The sequence below is a fragment of the Coregonus lavaretus genome, assembly GCF_964263955.1.
Source record: "Coregonus lavaretus genome assembly, chromosome: 10".
In the NCBI taxonomy this organism is placed as follows: Eukaryota; Metazoa; Chordata; class Actinopteri; order Salmoniformes; family Salmonidae; genus Coregonus; species Coregonus lavaretus.
In genome coordinates, this window is record NC_139997.1 from 40,589,629 (window position 1) to 40,604,722 (window position 15,094).

At 42.0% G+C, this 15,094-nt stretch overlaps 1 protein-coding gene across 2 annotated transcripts in view; it reads right to left on the reverse strand.

The window, feature by feature from the left end:
- LOC311136007 (neuronal PAS domain-containing protein 2-like) overlaps nucleotides 1-15,094 on the reverse strand; it is a 65,560-nt gene that overhangs the window by 5,227 nt on the left and 45,239 nt on the right. For both annotated transcript variants that reach the window (XM_084170067.1, XM_084170066.1), the window contains exons 9-21: nucleotides 14,730-14,848; nucleotides 7,621-7,703; nucleotides 6,287-6,393; nucleotides 5,837-5,984; nucleotides 5,254-5,338; nucleotides 4,809-4,938; nucleotides 4,493-4,599; nucleotides 4,291-4,377; nucleotides 3,535-3,720; nucleotides 3,082-3,288; nucleotides 1,190-1,383; nucleotides 518-610; nucleotides 9-219 (exon numbers count right to left, since the gene is read on the reverse strand). In XM_084170067.1, coding sequence (XP_084026193.1) covers nucleotides 9-219; nucleotides 518-610; nucleotides 1,190-1,383; nucleotides 3,082-3,288; nucleotides 3,535-3,720; nucleotides 4,291-4,377; nucleotides 4,493-4,599; nucleotides 4,809-4,938; nucleotides 5,254-5,338; nucleotides 5,837-5,984; nucleotides 6,287-6,393; nucleotides 7,621-7,703; nucleotides 14,730-14,848 — 1,757 coding nt within the window. The remainder of the gene's footprint in view (nucleotides 1-8; nucleotides 220-517; nucleotides 611-1,189; nucleotides 1,384-3,081; nucleotides 3,289-3,534; nucleotides 3,721-4,290; nucleotides 4,378-4,492; nucleotides 4,600-4,808; nucleotides 4,939-5,253; nucleotides 5,339-5,836; nucleotides 5,985-6,286; nucleotides 6,394-7,620; nucleotides 7,704-14,729; nucleotides 14,849-15,094) is intronic.

Below are 15,094 nucleotides of genomic sequence, written 5' to 3' on the forward strand. Positions count from 1 at the left end.
TACTGTACCTGAAAGAACTGCTGGGACTGCTGCAGCTGTAGAGAGTGATGGTTGGCCTGCTGCTGAGGGTGGTAGGCGGGCTGGGCCTGGTGCGTGATAAAGCTGTTGTGAGGGATCATGATGGGGGACGTGAATACAGGGGAGGGGACCAGGACAGCGTTGCAGTTCACCTGCTGCATGGGGAACGACGGGGTCATCATCTGCTGCTCCAGGGTGTATCTGGGGAGGGATGGGCGCAATCAAACTACGTTTACTGTGTTCATAGTAACAGAATATGTTTATTTGGAACATAAGGTAAAACATGCTGGTTGAACTACCAGTAGAAACTAGAATGTTTTTCTTTAACACTCAGATTTGTGTATGGTCTGATTCTTTGCCAATAAGTATATATCATGTCTTTTAAGTACAATCAGGTCATATCAATGATAAATGTTCTCATATTTCACTGCATGTACTACATATGGGTCAAATAACAGACTGTGTAAAGAGATATACACAAACTCAAACACACACTTACTTGGTTTGCTGGATGGCTGTGTTGCACTGGGAAGCCTGGGAGCTCACACTGTTATCAGGTAAGAGGGTCTGCATTGGCTGGTTGAGCAGCATGCTGCCAGAAAGAACGGTCTATGTCATTGTCAAAGCTGGAACTCCAACCGTTCTAAAAATGACTCCTGGGCCATGAGGGCTGAGATTGCAAAGCTGGTATTTTTCACCCTTGACATACTTATCCATCTCCCAAATACAGTGTGAGTCCAATGGACAGGACAAAAGGTTTTGTGACTCAAGGAGACTATTCCCTCTCCAATGTCACCCTAACCTTTTTCTTCTAACCATTTGATTTCAATCTGATGAACTCAAACCTACTTTTATTTTTGATTAAATTAACTGAAGGACAAGACTTTCATGTGAAGTTACTTCCACTTCAAGGTAAGCAGGTGTTAAGCAGGTGTTATTTCATTCAGAATTCATACAACATAGCTATGATTAACAAACTCAAAGCTTTGTTTCGATAATATACAGCTTGCCATGTCAATGTTTCCCAAAATGTATTCAGTTACAAGTTGCTTCGATTCAGACCAAACTAAAGGCTGAGTTACACTGACCATGAAGAGCAGACTTTCAACAACATGTTCTTGAAAGGAATTCTGCAACAAGAAATCAGTGTTTTACTGTCTGTAGGGCTCACCGTAACTGTTCCTCTTGGCTGAACTCAGTGTCTGAGTGTCTTTGGTTTGAGTCCTGCAGTGGTCGTGTGTTCGTCTGTTGAGAGAACATCATGGGGTTGCTGTAGAAGGGCATGGTCAGGCTGGTGTGGGTCTGCACCGGGAGACTGACCGCCTGCATCTGCCCGCCTGCACTCCTTATCAACCTCTGCTGCACCTAAAGCAACAACAGGGACATTAACACCAGGTTGACTACAGGCATGTACAAAACATGTCCTTGTACAGTTGAAGTCGGAAGTTTACATACACTTAGGTTGGAGTCATTAAAACTCGTTTTTCAACCACTCCACAATTCTTCTGTTAACAAACTATAGTTTTGGCAAGTCGGTTAGGACATCTACTTCGTAAGTAATTTTTCCAACAATTGTTTACAGACAGATTATTTCACTTATAATTGACTGTATCACAATTCCAATGGTTCAGAAGTTTACATACACTAAGTTGACTGTGCCTTTTAAACAGCTTGGAAAATTCCAGGAAATTATGTCATGGCTGTAGAAGCTTCTGATAGGCTAATTGACATAATTTGAGTCAATTGGAGGTGTACCTGTGGATGTATTTCAAGGCCTACCTTCAAACTCAGTGCCTCTTTGCTTGACATCATGGGAAAATCAAGAGAAATCAGCCAAGACCTCAGAAAAAAAATTGTAGACCTCCACAAGTCTGGTTCATCCTTGGGAGCAATTTCCAAACGCCTGAAGGTACCACGTTCATCTGTACAAACAATAGTACGCAAGTATAAACACCATGGGACCACGCAGCCGTCATACCGCTCAGGAAGGAGACGCGTTCTGTCTCCTAGAGATGAACGTACTTTGGTGCGAAAAGTGCAAATCAATCACATAACAACAGCAAAGGACCTTGTGAAGATGCTGGAGGAAACAGGTACAAAAGTATCTATATCCACAGTAAAACGAGTCCTATATCGACATAACCTTCAGCAAGGAAGAAGCCACTGCTCCAAAACCGCCATAAAAAAGACAGACTACGGTTTGCAACTGCACATGGGGACAAAGATCATACTTTTTGGAGAAATGTCCTCTGGTCTGATGAAACAAAAATATAACTGTTTGGCCATAATGACCATCGTTATGTTTGGAGGAAAAAGGGGGTTGCTTGCAAGCCGAAGAACACCATCCCAACCGTGAAGTATGGGGGTGGCAGCATCATCCTGTGGGGGTGCTTTGCTGCAGGAGGGACTGGTGCACTTCACAAAATAGATGGCATCATGAGGAAGGAAAATGATGTGGATATATTGAAGCAACATCTCAAGACATCAGTCAGGAAGTTAAAGCTTGGTCGCAAATGGGTCTTCCAAATGGACAATGACCCCAAGCATACTTCCAAAGTTGTGGCAAAATGGCTTAAGGACAACAAAGTCAAGGTATTGGAGTGGCCATCACAAATCCCTGACCTCAATCCTATAGAAAATTCAGCAGAACTGAAAAGGCGTGTGCGAGCAAGGAGGCCTACAAACCTGACTCAGTTACACCAGCTCTGTCAGGAGGAATGGGCCAAAATTCACCCAACTTATTGTGGGAAGCTTGTGGAAGGCTACCTGAAACGTTTGACCCAAGTTAAACAATTTAAAGGCAATGCTACCAAATACTAATTGCGTGTATGTAAACTTCTGACCCACTGGGAATGTGATGAAAGAAATAAAAGCTGAAATAATACTATTATTCTGACATTTCACATTCTTAAAATAAAGTGGTGGTTTAAATGTATTTGGCTAAGGTGTATGTAAACTTCCGACTTCAATTGTATATTTTAACTGATTATTTCCCTGCTAACTCTATACAAAGTAAAAGTCTAAATATATTGGGATAAGAGTACAGAGAGAGAGCTGGGGTACCTGAGGGGAGGGTGTGCTGTGCTCTCTGAGGAGAGAGTGAGGGGACGAGTCGTGGGCTCCATGGAGAGGCTGTTTGGAGTGGCCCGAGGCCTGCCTGATCACCCCAGACTGGGGCTGCTGCTGGACCGGCCTCCCTGGACCCTGCTGCAGGGGCTGCTGCTGTTGGACCTGGCCAAAGTCACTGTGGATGGGCTGCTGTAACAACATCTACACAGACAAACACAGGAGGGCTTTGCTACTGTATCCACTCTATGACAATTGGCTTAGGACATTTCCCAAACTCGGTCCTCAGGATCCCAAGGGGTGCATTTGGTTTTTGCCATAACAAATTATAAAAGCTTGATGATGAGTTGATTATTTGAATCAGCTGTGTAGTGTTAGGGCAAAAAACAGAGGACAGAGTTTAAGGGATTGCTTTAGGCAGGGCGTCTGACTAGCGGTAAGCAGGGTTACCTGGAGGTTAGCCAGCTGAAGCTTCTCCTTGATGTCATGCAGCTCCTGCTGCTGAGTCTTGATGTCCATCTGCAGGATGCGTGTCCTCTCCTCCAGCTGGTCCTTGAGCTGGTTCATCACACCTAGCTGAGGCTCTTGGGGCTGCTGTTGGTACATGGACTGCTGCTGCTGTTGTTGTTGTTGTTGCTGCGATTGAAAGAATAGGATACACAGCCATCATGATAAAGGCGGTTCACATCACAGTACCATGCATGGGCCATGCTCTGGCACAAGCCTTCACAGCTGCCTACACACATTTTCAGAGCCAAGGAGGGCTCTGCAGTAGTTCAGAAATACAGCACTCGATACAGCACTCGAGCACTTGAGGTCCACAGAAATCATCTCCACAATCATATAGCTTGATTAGCACTTCCAGCTCTTCTTGTTTTCATGCAGATGTAGGAGATGCTTTTAGTGGGCCTCATTTAACATGAGGTGAAGTGATCATCATGAGACTATTTAAACATACTTGAGAATAGTAGTTTTACATCTAGAATATAATCGTCATCTACATTTGCATCTATAATATGATCATCCCAAATTACATTGCTGTGGTCTAAAATCAAGTAGGAGTGGAGGCATTTCACACAAATGAATGAGGATATAAGGATATAAACCAACAGACAAGAGCAAGCTGTCATAATTCTGGTAGACTACTACACAAACAGTGAGCAGGCAGGAGACAGACAGACAGGAGAGATTAGACTAAATACCAACCATTGCGGAGTGCTGGCTGCAGGTAGGAGAAAGGGGGAGGCTCAGTTGGGGAAGGAGGTCAAAAGAGTTTTGCCTCTGTATCAAATTCTATAAGGAGAAGGACAACAAAAACAGAGATGGTGAGTTGAGCAGGATTCCAGGCTAATGTTTTTCTACAGATATTGGTTTTTCCACTGGCTAGTTCATAATGAGGTGAACTGACCTTTGCACTACTGGGTACGAGTCTGGACGAATTCTTCTCTGTCCCTGCGATGGATGCAGACTGCCGTGATGGTGTGCAAGCGTCTGTGAACCGCAAAGACGAGTTGGCTGGTGGGGAAAATGATTCAATAGGTAGAAGGTTATGCATACTTCCTAATTAACCATCTAAATCCAAAATAGTATACAGTAAGTGAGTGTATGGTGGTACAGAGTTTGGATTATGGTGAGAGTGGTGTTGTATGGTACAGGGTTTAAGTCTAAACTGACAAATTCAGTATTTGGGTTAGCTGGACAAAGAGAGCAGCAGGGGGACTCACATGCCGAGTCGGACAGGGCCGTGTGGGAGGATTTCCGGGAGCTGTGGGAGGACACTGAGCGTGCCCCGCTCATCCTGTCCCGTCCGGGAGGGTCCAGATTGGGACAGATGTCCAGGGACACCTCCTGAGCCTGGAACACAGGATAGACAGAGGAGCATCAAGTACTGACAGTGCCAATAAGATCTGGGACATATTTGCTTTTACCCACTCAGAATACACACAACAATGGCTGACACTGGAAAGCGCCGTAGTTGCATGGCATTTCACCATCCCACTCAGTTCTGAACACTGACACAGGATTGGGAAGTAGAGCACTACTGTACATGATTGTAACAATTGGACCTGGTAAAATGGCTGTGCATTATGAAACTTGAATACAGGATGTTATTGTAACATTCTTTATGATTCATTATTTATATTTGATCCCAGTGTCTCTTCTTCATACCTTTATGGAGGACGAAGTGGCCATCTCAGGTGACGTCTCCTCCAAGCCAAACTCTCTCCTCCTCTCCGCTCGCACCTCCGCATAACTACAAGTCCGTGACAGAGTGTGATAGAAAGAAAGATCAAATGTCAAATTATTTGCCCATAAGCCTAGCTTTCCTATCTATCTATCAATCAATCAAATTTGTTTTATAAAGCACTTTTTACAGACACCCAGCCTAAAACCCCAAAGAGCAAGCAATGCAGATGCAGAAGCACAGTGGCTAGGAAAAACTCCCTAGAAAGGCTGGAATCTAGGAAGAAACCTAGAGAGGAACCAGGCTCTGAGGGGTGGCCAGTCCTCTTCTGGCTGTGCTTGGTGGAGATAAGAGTACATGGCCATTAAGGCCAGATCGTTCTTCAAGACGTTCAGATATTCATCCTCAATTTACAATATCTAATGACAGACAGATACCACAGACCCCTAATGCAGTAGATCAGGTTCAATAGGTCTACAATAGACTGATCCTGTTGAACTCTAGGGGGGTAGCGTCAGAGTATACTTTACCAAACATGACAGAGAGAGACAGAGGAATTAGGTTTACCTGACGACTGTGTGAGTGCACACTATGAACTCTGGCTTGGAGTTCCACTGGTGGTATGTAATGTAGTAGTGTGTCTGGAGCCAGATCCACTGCTGACCCTTGGTCAGAAACCGATAGTAGCAGGATTTACCCTTCCCAAACTGCATTACTGTAAAGACAAAACAACACATGGATATTTTCAACAGAGCAGTCAGGCATACACAAATCACTACACTGCCCTTGTTCCCGAAATCCTAAAACATCAGGGTAGAGGTACCAAGCTCTAAGAAGTCTCATAGGTCCAGGCTTTTTATGCACATTGGTGAAGTGGAAATAGAAATGTAACTACAGCGGGATGACCTATTTTTGTGAAATGACTGCCTGGATCCTGTGGTAGTGAGAGAGCGGGAGAGAGGGAGAGGGTAGGGGAGGGGAGGGGGGATGAAAGAGATGGTGGAGAGAGTTGCTTACATTGCTTATGACACTGCGCTATAAGCTCCAAGTCATCCACATGATAGTAATCATAGCCAGACGTTCCAAGAACCTCAAAGGGCAAGTAGCCGATGATTGGTGAAGCTCTGGAAAGAGAGAATAATCAAAATATTAGACAACTATGTTTTATAACAACAACAGACTGGTTAAACTGGGACATTAACTATTTATTTTGTCGGAATGTACTATTTTGCAGCCTGGAGAGAATAACTTGATTGATAATGCCATAATTACCTTGACAAGTACATTGAAAAATGCATAAACATTATGATTAAATAAACCTAAGTCTGTATTGCCTCAAGCACACAGGGCAATAGAACTTCATATGATCCATACAGTTATGACACATTGACAGAATATCACCTCTCTAAATAGGCTAGGGCTGAGCGAGTGTGATGTTGCTAATGCCTCAAAAATGTGTAAACATGGCAATGTCATATAATCACAGCTATGATTATGACATGATTTTGGCTCACTTGGTGCATTTCATTCATCAATGCTCAGTTAAATCCACTTAGCCTAGGCCCCCATAAGCCAAATTCAGAATGGCATGCAGGTCACATTATAGAGGGAGCCATTCTTGAGACCCAGCGCAGAGCACAGCAGTTTGGCAAGGAGCTGTGAATGTCCAATTATGGCTCAGCAGAGAACAGGACGTGCAATTTCCTCCCTTGGTTTTACCTTCTTCGCACAGTTATCTAATAGTCTCGGGGAGGTTGCCATCCTCCATGCTCTGAATTCACAAGGGTGTTTGATTAGCAGGTGCTAATTGATTTGATTTGATACTGCACCTCTGGTGTCATGAATGATAGAATGTAGCAGTCTGGGCTGTTTCTCACTGGTCCTTTATCACTTCTGACGTTGCAGACTAATCTTGTGGCTCACTCTCACAATCCAGGGCATGGCAGCAGATTTAAATGCCTTACTTAGTGAGGACGCCAGGCCACACAGTGGAAACTAGCACAATCAGTCAGTCACGCCACTAGCACCAGCAGTCTGCTGATCACTGAGCCTGATCACCCAAAGCCAATCAGATGGAACATAACCAAGGGACACAGCGGGGCAGTATGGCATGCCAGTAGACATAGTTTACAAACAACAATATCATGTTACTGCCAAAATAGGGACAGGAGAGAACAGCAGTTGTCCTCTTAAATCTATGTGTTACTGTAGCGCTAAAGATGTGCAGCCCAGAGGATGTCAGTTGATGGGCACCGATGATAGTGTAGCTTTCCATCAGGCTATGAAACTACTAAATTAAAGACTGATAACAGATGGAGGACAAAATGTACATGTTTCTTAGCTCCTCTTACCTGTGATCTAAGAACAGGAACTTCCATTCAAGGCTGTGTCTGGATGTGAATTCATCACAGGGATCTTCCACATTACACAAATCCTGGTAAAGGTAACAAAAATACATAAGGCACTAGAGCCAATCCTTTAATCCTATAAAATCTATTGTGACCTTGGTTCTATCTATGATAAGTCTAGATCTGAGTTATTGAGCATCAAAGTTTTCACGTCATATCTCAGAACTGTTTTGTAGAGAATTCCTCGTTCATAACTAATCAAGTCCCTCACCTTAAAGGTACTTAAAGTGCAGAGTATCAAAATCCTGGGAGTTTTGTAAATTTGTTTTTTAGGGGGGTGTTGTAATTGTAACCTTGTAAGTCTCAAAAGTGGATCTGTGTTGCGTAAAAAGGTTATTTCTGGCACTTAATGATACGATTATTTCAATGTTAATAGAAAAGTAAAGCCATTTAATGATTAAATGAACAGAATAGCCTTCCTTTCTTCAAACCACATCATGAAATACATCAATCCATATTCAACATCAATTCATAATCACCAAACACTTGTCCTTGTATCAAAGCTGGGACGAGACACTGAAAAACAGCTTCTATCTCAAGGCCATCAGATTGTTAACCCTGCACCTTAGACATGGAATCACTGGTCACTTTAATAATGGAACACTAGTCACTTTAATAATGTTTACATACTGCTTTACTCATTTCATATATGTACAGTGGGGAAAAAAAGTATTTAGTCAGCCACCAATTGTGCAAGTTCTCCCACTTAAAAAGATGAGAGAGGCATGTAATTTTCATCATAGGTACACGTCAACTATGACAGACAAAATGAGGAAAAAAAATCCAGAAAATCACATTGTAGGATTTTTAATGAATTTATTTGCAAATTATGGTGGAAAAGAAGTATTTGGTCAATAACAAAAGTTTCTCAATACTTTGTTATATACCCTTTGTTGGCAATGACACAGGTCAAACGTTTTCTGTAAGTCTTCACAAGGTTTTCACACACTGTTGCTGGTATTTTGGCCCATTCCTCCATGCAGATCTCCTCTAGAGCAGTGATGTTTTGGGGCTGTCGCTGGGCAACACGGACTTTCAACTCCCTCCAAATATTTTCTATGGGGTTGAGATCTGGAGACTGGCTAGGCCACTCCAGGACCTTGAAATGCTTCTTACGAAGCCATTCCTTGGTTGCCCGGGCGGTGTGTTTGGGATCATTGTCATGCTGAAAGACCCAGCCACATTTCATCTTCAATGCCCTTGCTGATGGAAGGAGGTTTTCACTCAAAATCTCACGATACATGGCCCCATTCATTCTTTCCTTTACACGGATCAGTCGTCCTGGTCCCTTTGCAGAAAAACAGCCCCAAAGCATGATGTTTCCACCCCCATGCTTCACTGTAGGTATGGTGTTCTTTGGATGCAACTCAGCATTCTTTGTCCTCCAAACACGACGAGTTGAGTTTTTACCAAAAAGTTCTATTTTGGTTTCATCTGACTATATGACATTCTCCCAATCCTCTTCTGGATCATCCAAATGCACTCTAGCAAACTTCAGACGGGCCTGGACATGTACTGGCTTAAGCAGGGGGACACGTCTGGCACTGCAGGATTTGAGTCCCTGGCGGTGTAGTGTGCTACTGATGGTAGGCTTTGTTACTTTGGTCCCAGCTCTCTGCAGGTCATTCACTAGGTCCCCCCGTGTGGTTCTGGGATTTTTGCTCACCATTCTTGTGATCATTTTGACCCCACGGGGTGAGATCTTGCGTGGAGCCCCAGATCGAGGGAGATTATCAGTGGTCTTGTATGTCTTCCATTTCCTAATAATTGCTCCCACAGTTGATTTCTTCAAACCAAGCTGCTTACCTATTGCAGATTCAGTCTTCCCAGCCTGGTGCAGGTCTACAATTTTGTTTCTGGTGTCCTTTGACAGCTCTTTGGTCTTGGCCATAGTGGAGTTTGGAGTGTGACTGTTTGAGGTTGTGGACAGGTGTCTTTTATACTGATAAGTTCAAACAGGTGCCATTAATACAGGTAACGAGTGGAGGACAGAGGAGCCTCTTAAAGAAGAAGTTACAGGTCTGTGAGAGCCAGAAATCTTGCTTGTTTGTAGGTGACCAAATACTTATTTTCCACCATAATTTGCAAATAAATTCATTAAAAATCCTACAATGTGATTTTCTGGATTTTCTTCCTCAATTTGTCTGTCATAGTTGACGTGTACCTATGATGGAAATTACAGGCCTCTCTCATCTTTTTAAGTGGGAGAACTTGCACAATTGGTGGCTGACTAAATACATTTTTTCCCCACTGTATATACTATATTCGATTCTACTGTATTTTAGTCAATGCCACTCCGACATTGCTCGTCCTAATATTTATATATTTCTTCATTCCATTATTTTACTTTTTGATTTGTGTGTATTGTTGTGAATTGTTAGATACTATTTTACTGTTGGAGCTAGGAACACAAGCATTTCGCTACACCCGCAATAACATCTGCTAAATATGTGTATGTGACCAATACAATTTGATTTGATTTGATTTTAAAGCAATAGTTCACTGAAATGACAACTACCCTACAGTGCTTTCAGAAAGTACACACCCCTTGACTTTTTCCACATTTTATTTTGTTACAAAGTGGTATTAAAATGGATTTTCTGTAAAAAAAAAAAGAATTTTAAAAAATAATGGAAAATAAAACACTAATATACAGTGGGGAGAACAAGTATTTGATACACTGCCGATTTTGCAGGTTTTCCTACTTACAAAGCATGTAGAGGTCTGTAATTTTTATCATAGGTACACTTCAACTGTGAGAGACGGAATCTAAAACAAAAATCCAGAAAATCACATTGTATGATTTTTAAGTAATTAATTTGCATTTTATTGCATGACATAAGTATTTGATCACCTACCAACCAGTAAGAATTCCGGCTCTCACAGACCTGTTAGTTTTTCTTTAAGAAGTCCTCCTGTTCTCCACTCATTACCTGTATTAACTGCACCTGTTTGAACTTGTTACCTGTATAAAAGACACCTGTCCACACACTCAATCAAACAGACTCCAACCTCTCCACAATGGCCAAGACCAGAGAGCTGTGTAAGGACATCAGGGATAAAATTGTAGACCTGCACAAGGCTGGGATGGGCTACAGGACAATAGGCAAGCAGCTTGGTGAGAAGGCACAACTGTTGGCGCAATTATTACAAAATGGAAGAAGTTCAAAATGACAGTCAATCACCCTCGGTCTGGGGCTCCATGCAAGATCTCACCTCGTGGGGCATCAATGATCATGAGGAAGGTGAGGGATCAGCCCAGAACTACACGGCAGGACCTGGTCAATGACCTGAAGAGAGCTGGGACCACAGTCTCAAAGAAAACCATTAGTAACACACTACGCCGTCATGGATTAAAATCCTGCAGCGCACGCAAGGTCCCCCTGCTCAAGCCAGCGCATGTCCAGGCCCGTCTGAAGTTTGCCAATGACCATCTGGAGGATCCAGAGGAGGAATGGGAGAAGGTCATGTGGTCTGATGAGACAAAAATAGAGCTTTTTGATCTAAACTCCACTCGCCGTGTTTGGAGGAAGAAGGATGAGTACAACCCCAAGAACACCATCCCAACCGTGAAGCATGGAGGTGGAAACATCATTCTTTGGGGATGCTTTTCTGCAAAGGGGACAGGACGACTGCACCGTATTGAGGGGAGGATGGATGGGGCCATGTATCGCGAGATCTTGGCCAACATCCTCCTTCCCTCAGTAAGAGCATTGAAGACGGGTCGTGGCTGGGTCTTCCAGCATGACAATGACCCGAAACACACAGCCAGGGCAACTAAGGAGTGGCTCCGTAAGAAGCATCTCAAGGTCCTGGAGTGGCCTAGCCAGTCTCCAGACCTGAACCCAATAGAAAATCTTTGGAGGGAGCTGAAAGTCCGTATTGCCCAGCGACAGCCCCGAAACCTGAAGGATCTGGAGAAGGTCTGTATGGAGGAGTGGGCCAAAATCCCTGCTGCAGTGTGTGCAAACCTGGTCAAGACCTACAGGAAACGTATGATCTCTGTAATTGCAAACAAAGGTTTCTGAACCAAATATTAAGTTCTGCTTTTCTGATGTATCAAATACTTATGTCATGCAATAAAATGCAAATTAATTACTTAAAAATCATACACTGTGATTTTCTGGATTTTTGTTTTAGATTCCGTCTCTCACAGTTGAAGTGTTCCTATGATAGAAATTACAGACCTCTAAATGCTTTGTAAGTAGGAAAACCTGCAAAATCGGCAGTGTATCAAATACTTGTTCTCCCCACTGTATCTTGATTAGATAAGTATTCAACCCCCTGAGTCAATATATGTTATCGCCTTTGGCAGCGATTACAGCTGTGAGTCTTTCTGGGTAAGTCTCTATGAGCTTTGCACACCTGGATTGCACAATATTTGCTAATTATTCTTAAAACAAATCTTCAAACTCTGTCAAGTTGGTGATTCTAACATGTATTGACTCAGGGTGTGAATACTTATGTAATCAAGATTTCTGTATTTCATTTTCAATAAATTAGCAAACATTTCTAAAAACATGTTTTCACTTTGTCATTATGGGGTATTGTGTGTAGATGGGTGGGGGAAAAAATATATTTAATCCATTTAGAATTCAGGCTGTAACACAACATAATGTGGATTAAGTCAAGGGGTATGATTACTGTCTGAAGGCACAGTATGCCTCACCAGTAAGCCTTAAACATGCTCCAAGGTACCTGTATTTATTTATTATTTTTTTGCCATAAAGAGCAGATATTTTGGCCATTCTTCTGCAAAAATTGCACAAAAAAACGAAATAATTGCAAAAGAATGCCATAACCTATGATTTGAATAATCAAGGACTTGAAATCAAAAGGTTTTATCTGCGAAAGTGCTGAGCGATTAACCGAAATGTTGGTTATTTTTTGTTTTTTAAACAACTAATTGACCTACGTCGGTTTAATTATTTGAATTCCATTTCGTTGTGAGCTCTATGTGCAGTTTCTGTAGAGATAAATCAGATGAGGCCTGAACTGTGCGATGTAGTAGGGAGTTGTCGTTTCCAACAGGCCAATATTCTACATATGCACATAATCCATTACGCACCCGCTTACATTTGTCCGGTCTGTGCAGAGCAGACATGAAGACTAAGAGAAGAGAGAACAGGCGATCGAGAGGGATAGAAAGCAGTTGCTTCGCGAGCCTTTAAAAACATGATCTAAGTGATTGATAGTTGGTATTCAGCAATCATAAAAGTATGCCTTATTTACATTGAGGAACTACTAAAATAGTGATTTTGTCAAATTATCGGAAGAGAGGATTGCCATAATAAATAAATATGCAGCTCAAAAAATTGTTTAGTGATCAAGAATATTAACTGTTTACTTTGCAAGCAATGGGGCATCAATTACTAGCATAGGCCTACCGCTATTTTTGTATGTAACAATTGCTTGAAATTGATCATTTACTTATGAAGCTTGCATTTGGAATTTGTTTAAAATTCATTATTACTATGGCGAAGATGCACCATAGGCGTGGCTCTTCACTTGCGCTCTCCAAACACCCGCCAGTAGAGAGTACTTTTTTTCTCTTGTTGAAATGTTTGCTCTTGCTTTCACATGTTTAAATGCATAGGCCTTATGTGGTAAATCTATATTCCATCTATTACTACAATAATTACTAGCGTTTCATCATTCCATCCCCGTACCGTTTATTGCAACACATAGACATTTCTGTTACATGTTTGATAGGCCTACGATATATTTTCATTTAGCCAACCATTTATTACCCTCTGAGTGGGCTCGATTTTTATTGTGCACATGAATGTTCACAACTCATGAGGTCGAAGGTCTGTTTATTTAATTAAATATATGGTTTCCTTTGTTCATATTGCCCAGGTTATGTCGGAGTTCCGTGTGTCTGTGTCCTATGTCTCTGTCATTCTGGTTGTGCTTAATATCAGGGCAAGCGCCTCAGTGCACATAGAAATAGGCTACGTGACCTGCGCTCCACGCTTTGGAGTCAGAACGTTGAATAAGAGAACAGTATTGTTCCATGTATGCATGGTGTTGAAATATCATTAATAATCATTAAGTCTGATTAAGACGAATGTAACAATGGATGTGGAAATTGCCTTTTAAATGGTAGAACCAGTTAATTAGTTGTAATTGCCAATTGGGTAATTGTATGGTCCTGGGGACCAAGTGCTTATATTATGTAGGCATACCTGTTTGAGCTCCTGTTAGACCGCTTTGGTTTCTCAAGGGGAGGCTGTACAGTCTTGCCCTCTACCTGTGTCCATTCAGATAGGACAGGTTAAGCCTGATACAGAGGCTATTTCTTTTGGGCTATTGCCTGTGTATATTTGGTAAATCTACATGTATATTTTGTATGATATGGTGGTCTCACCATTGGATCACCAAGACCTGTAAATAAATCTACACTCTGAGCACATCAACCTTCCTTGCCTTCTGCTGATTTCATGCCCTTATGACTGCTACAAGGTCCCTATTTTACAATTACAAAGGCTTATCAAAATGTGTTGTAGACAAAATAATGAAAAGGGCTGTCTCAATAAATAGACAAAGATTTGTAGTTGAACTAGTTGTTGCATGTATATATTTTTTTGTTACTTGACTTGAAAACTTGTGACTCGACTTGACTTGCTCTTGGAATGCACGACTTGGACTTGATGCGAGTCTTGACCCGTTCTACTTGGGACTCAACTTGAGACTCAGACCTTGTGACTTGAGACTTGGGGGGGGGGTGGGGGGGGGTGCAATGTATGTATTCCACATGTGAAGGATCATCTAAAGAGCAACTATGTGAATAACTAATTTTTTTTACCAAAATGACAAATATAATTATTCCAAGGTCTGGTAAAAAAACAAATGGCAAAAGAATAATATGAAGATTCACAATGCAAAAAAAACTAAGACAGGCCTTAAAAAGATTTTCTAAATATATTATTTTCTTCTTCCTTGTCAACACTTTTTCACTGTTCTTTATAAATTAATATCCACATACATAAAACATCTGTATGTCGTCAAATGGAATCAGCAAAGATTTAGCAAAAGAAACATGATCTTACCTTTAAAAACTGCGGAGTGACTAATCGTACAGTGGCAACAAGGCAGACCTGCTCTTCCAGTGATGACTGCAGGGTTCTTGGTAATGTCAACTCAAATCCGTTACAAGAGGATGTAGGCACTACGAGTCAGAAACAACAGTCACTCAAATACCTCCCCAGAGGATGGATGTTGGCATAGCAAGTATAAATCAACAGCAACAATCCATTTGGTGCATTACAACAGTATAGTATAGTCACTAGGAATGATTATCATCAACCCCACACAGGTATATATGTTACAACAGGACGTAGGAACTGTGAATCAAAGTCCAACTGTGTTTCCCAGCCACAGCAGTGTGCGCTGGGGGTTTTGTCATTGCCCCTTT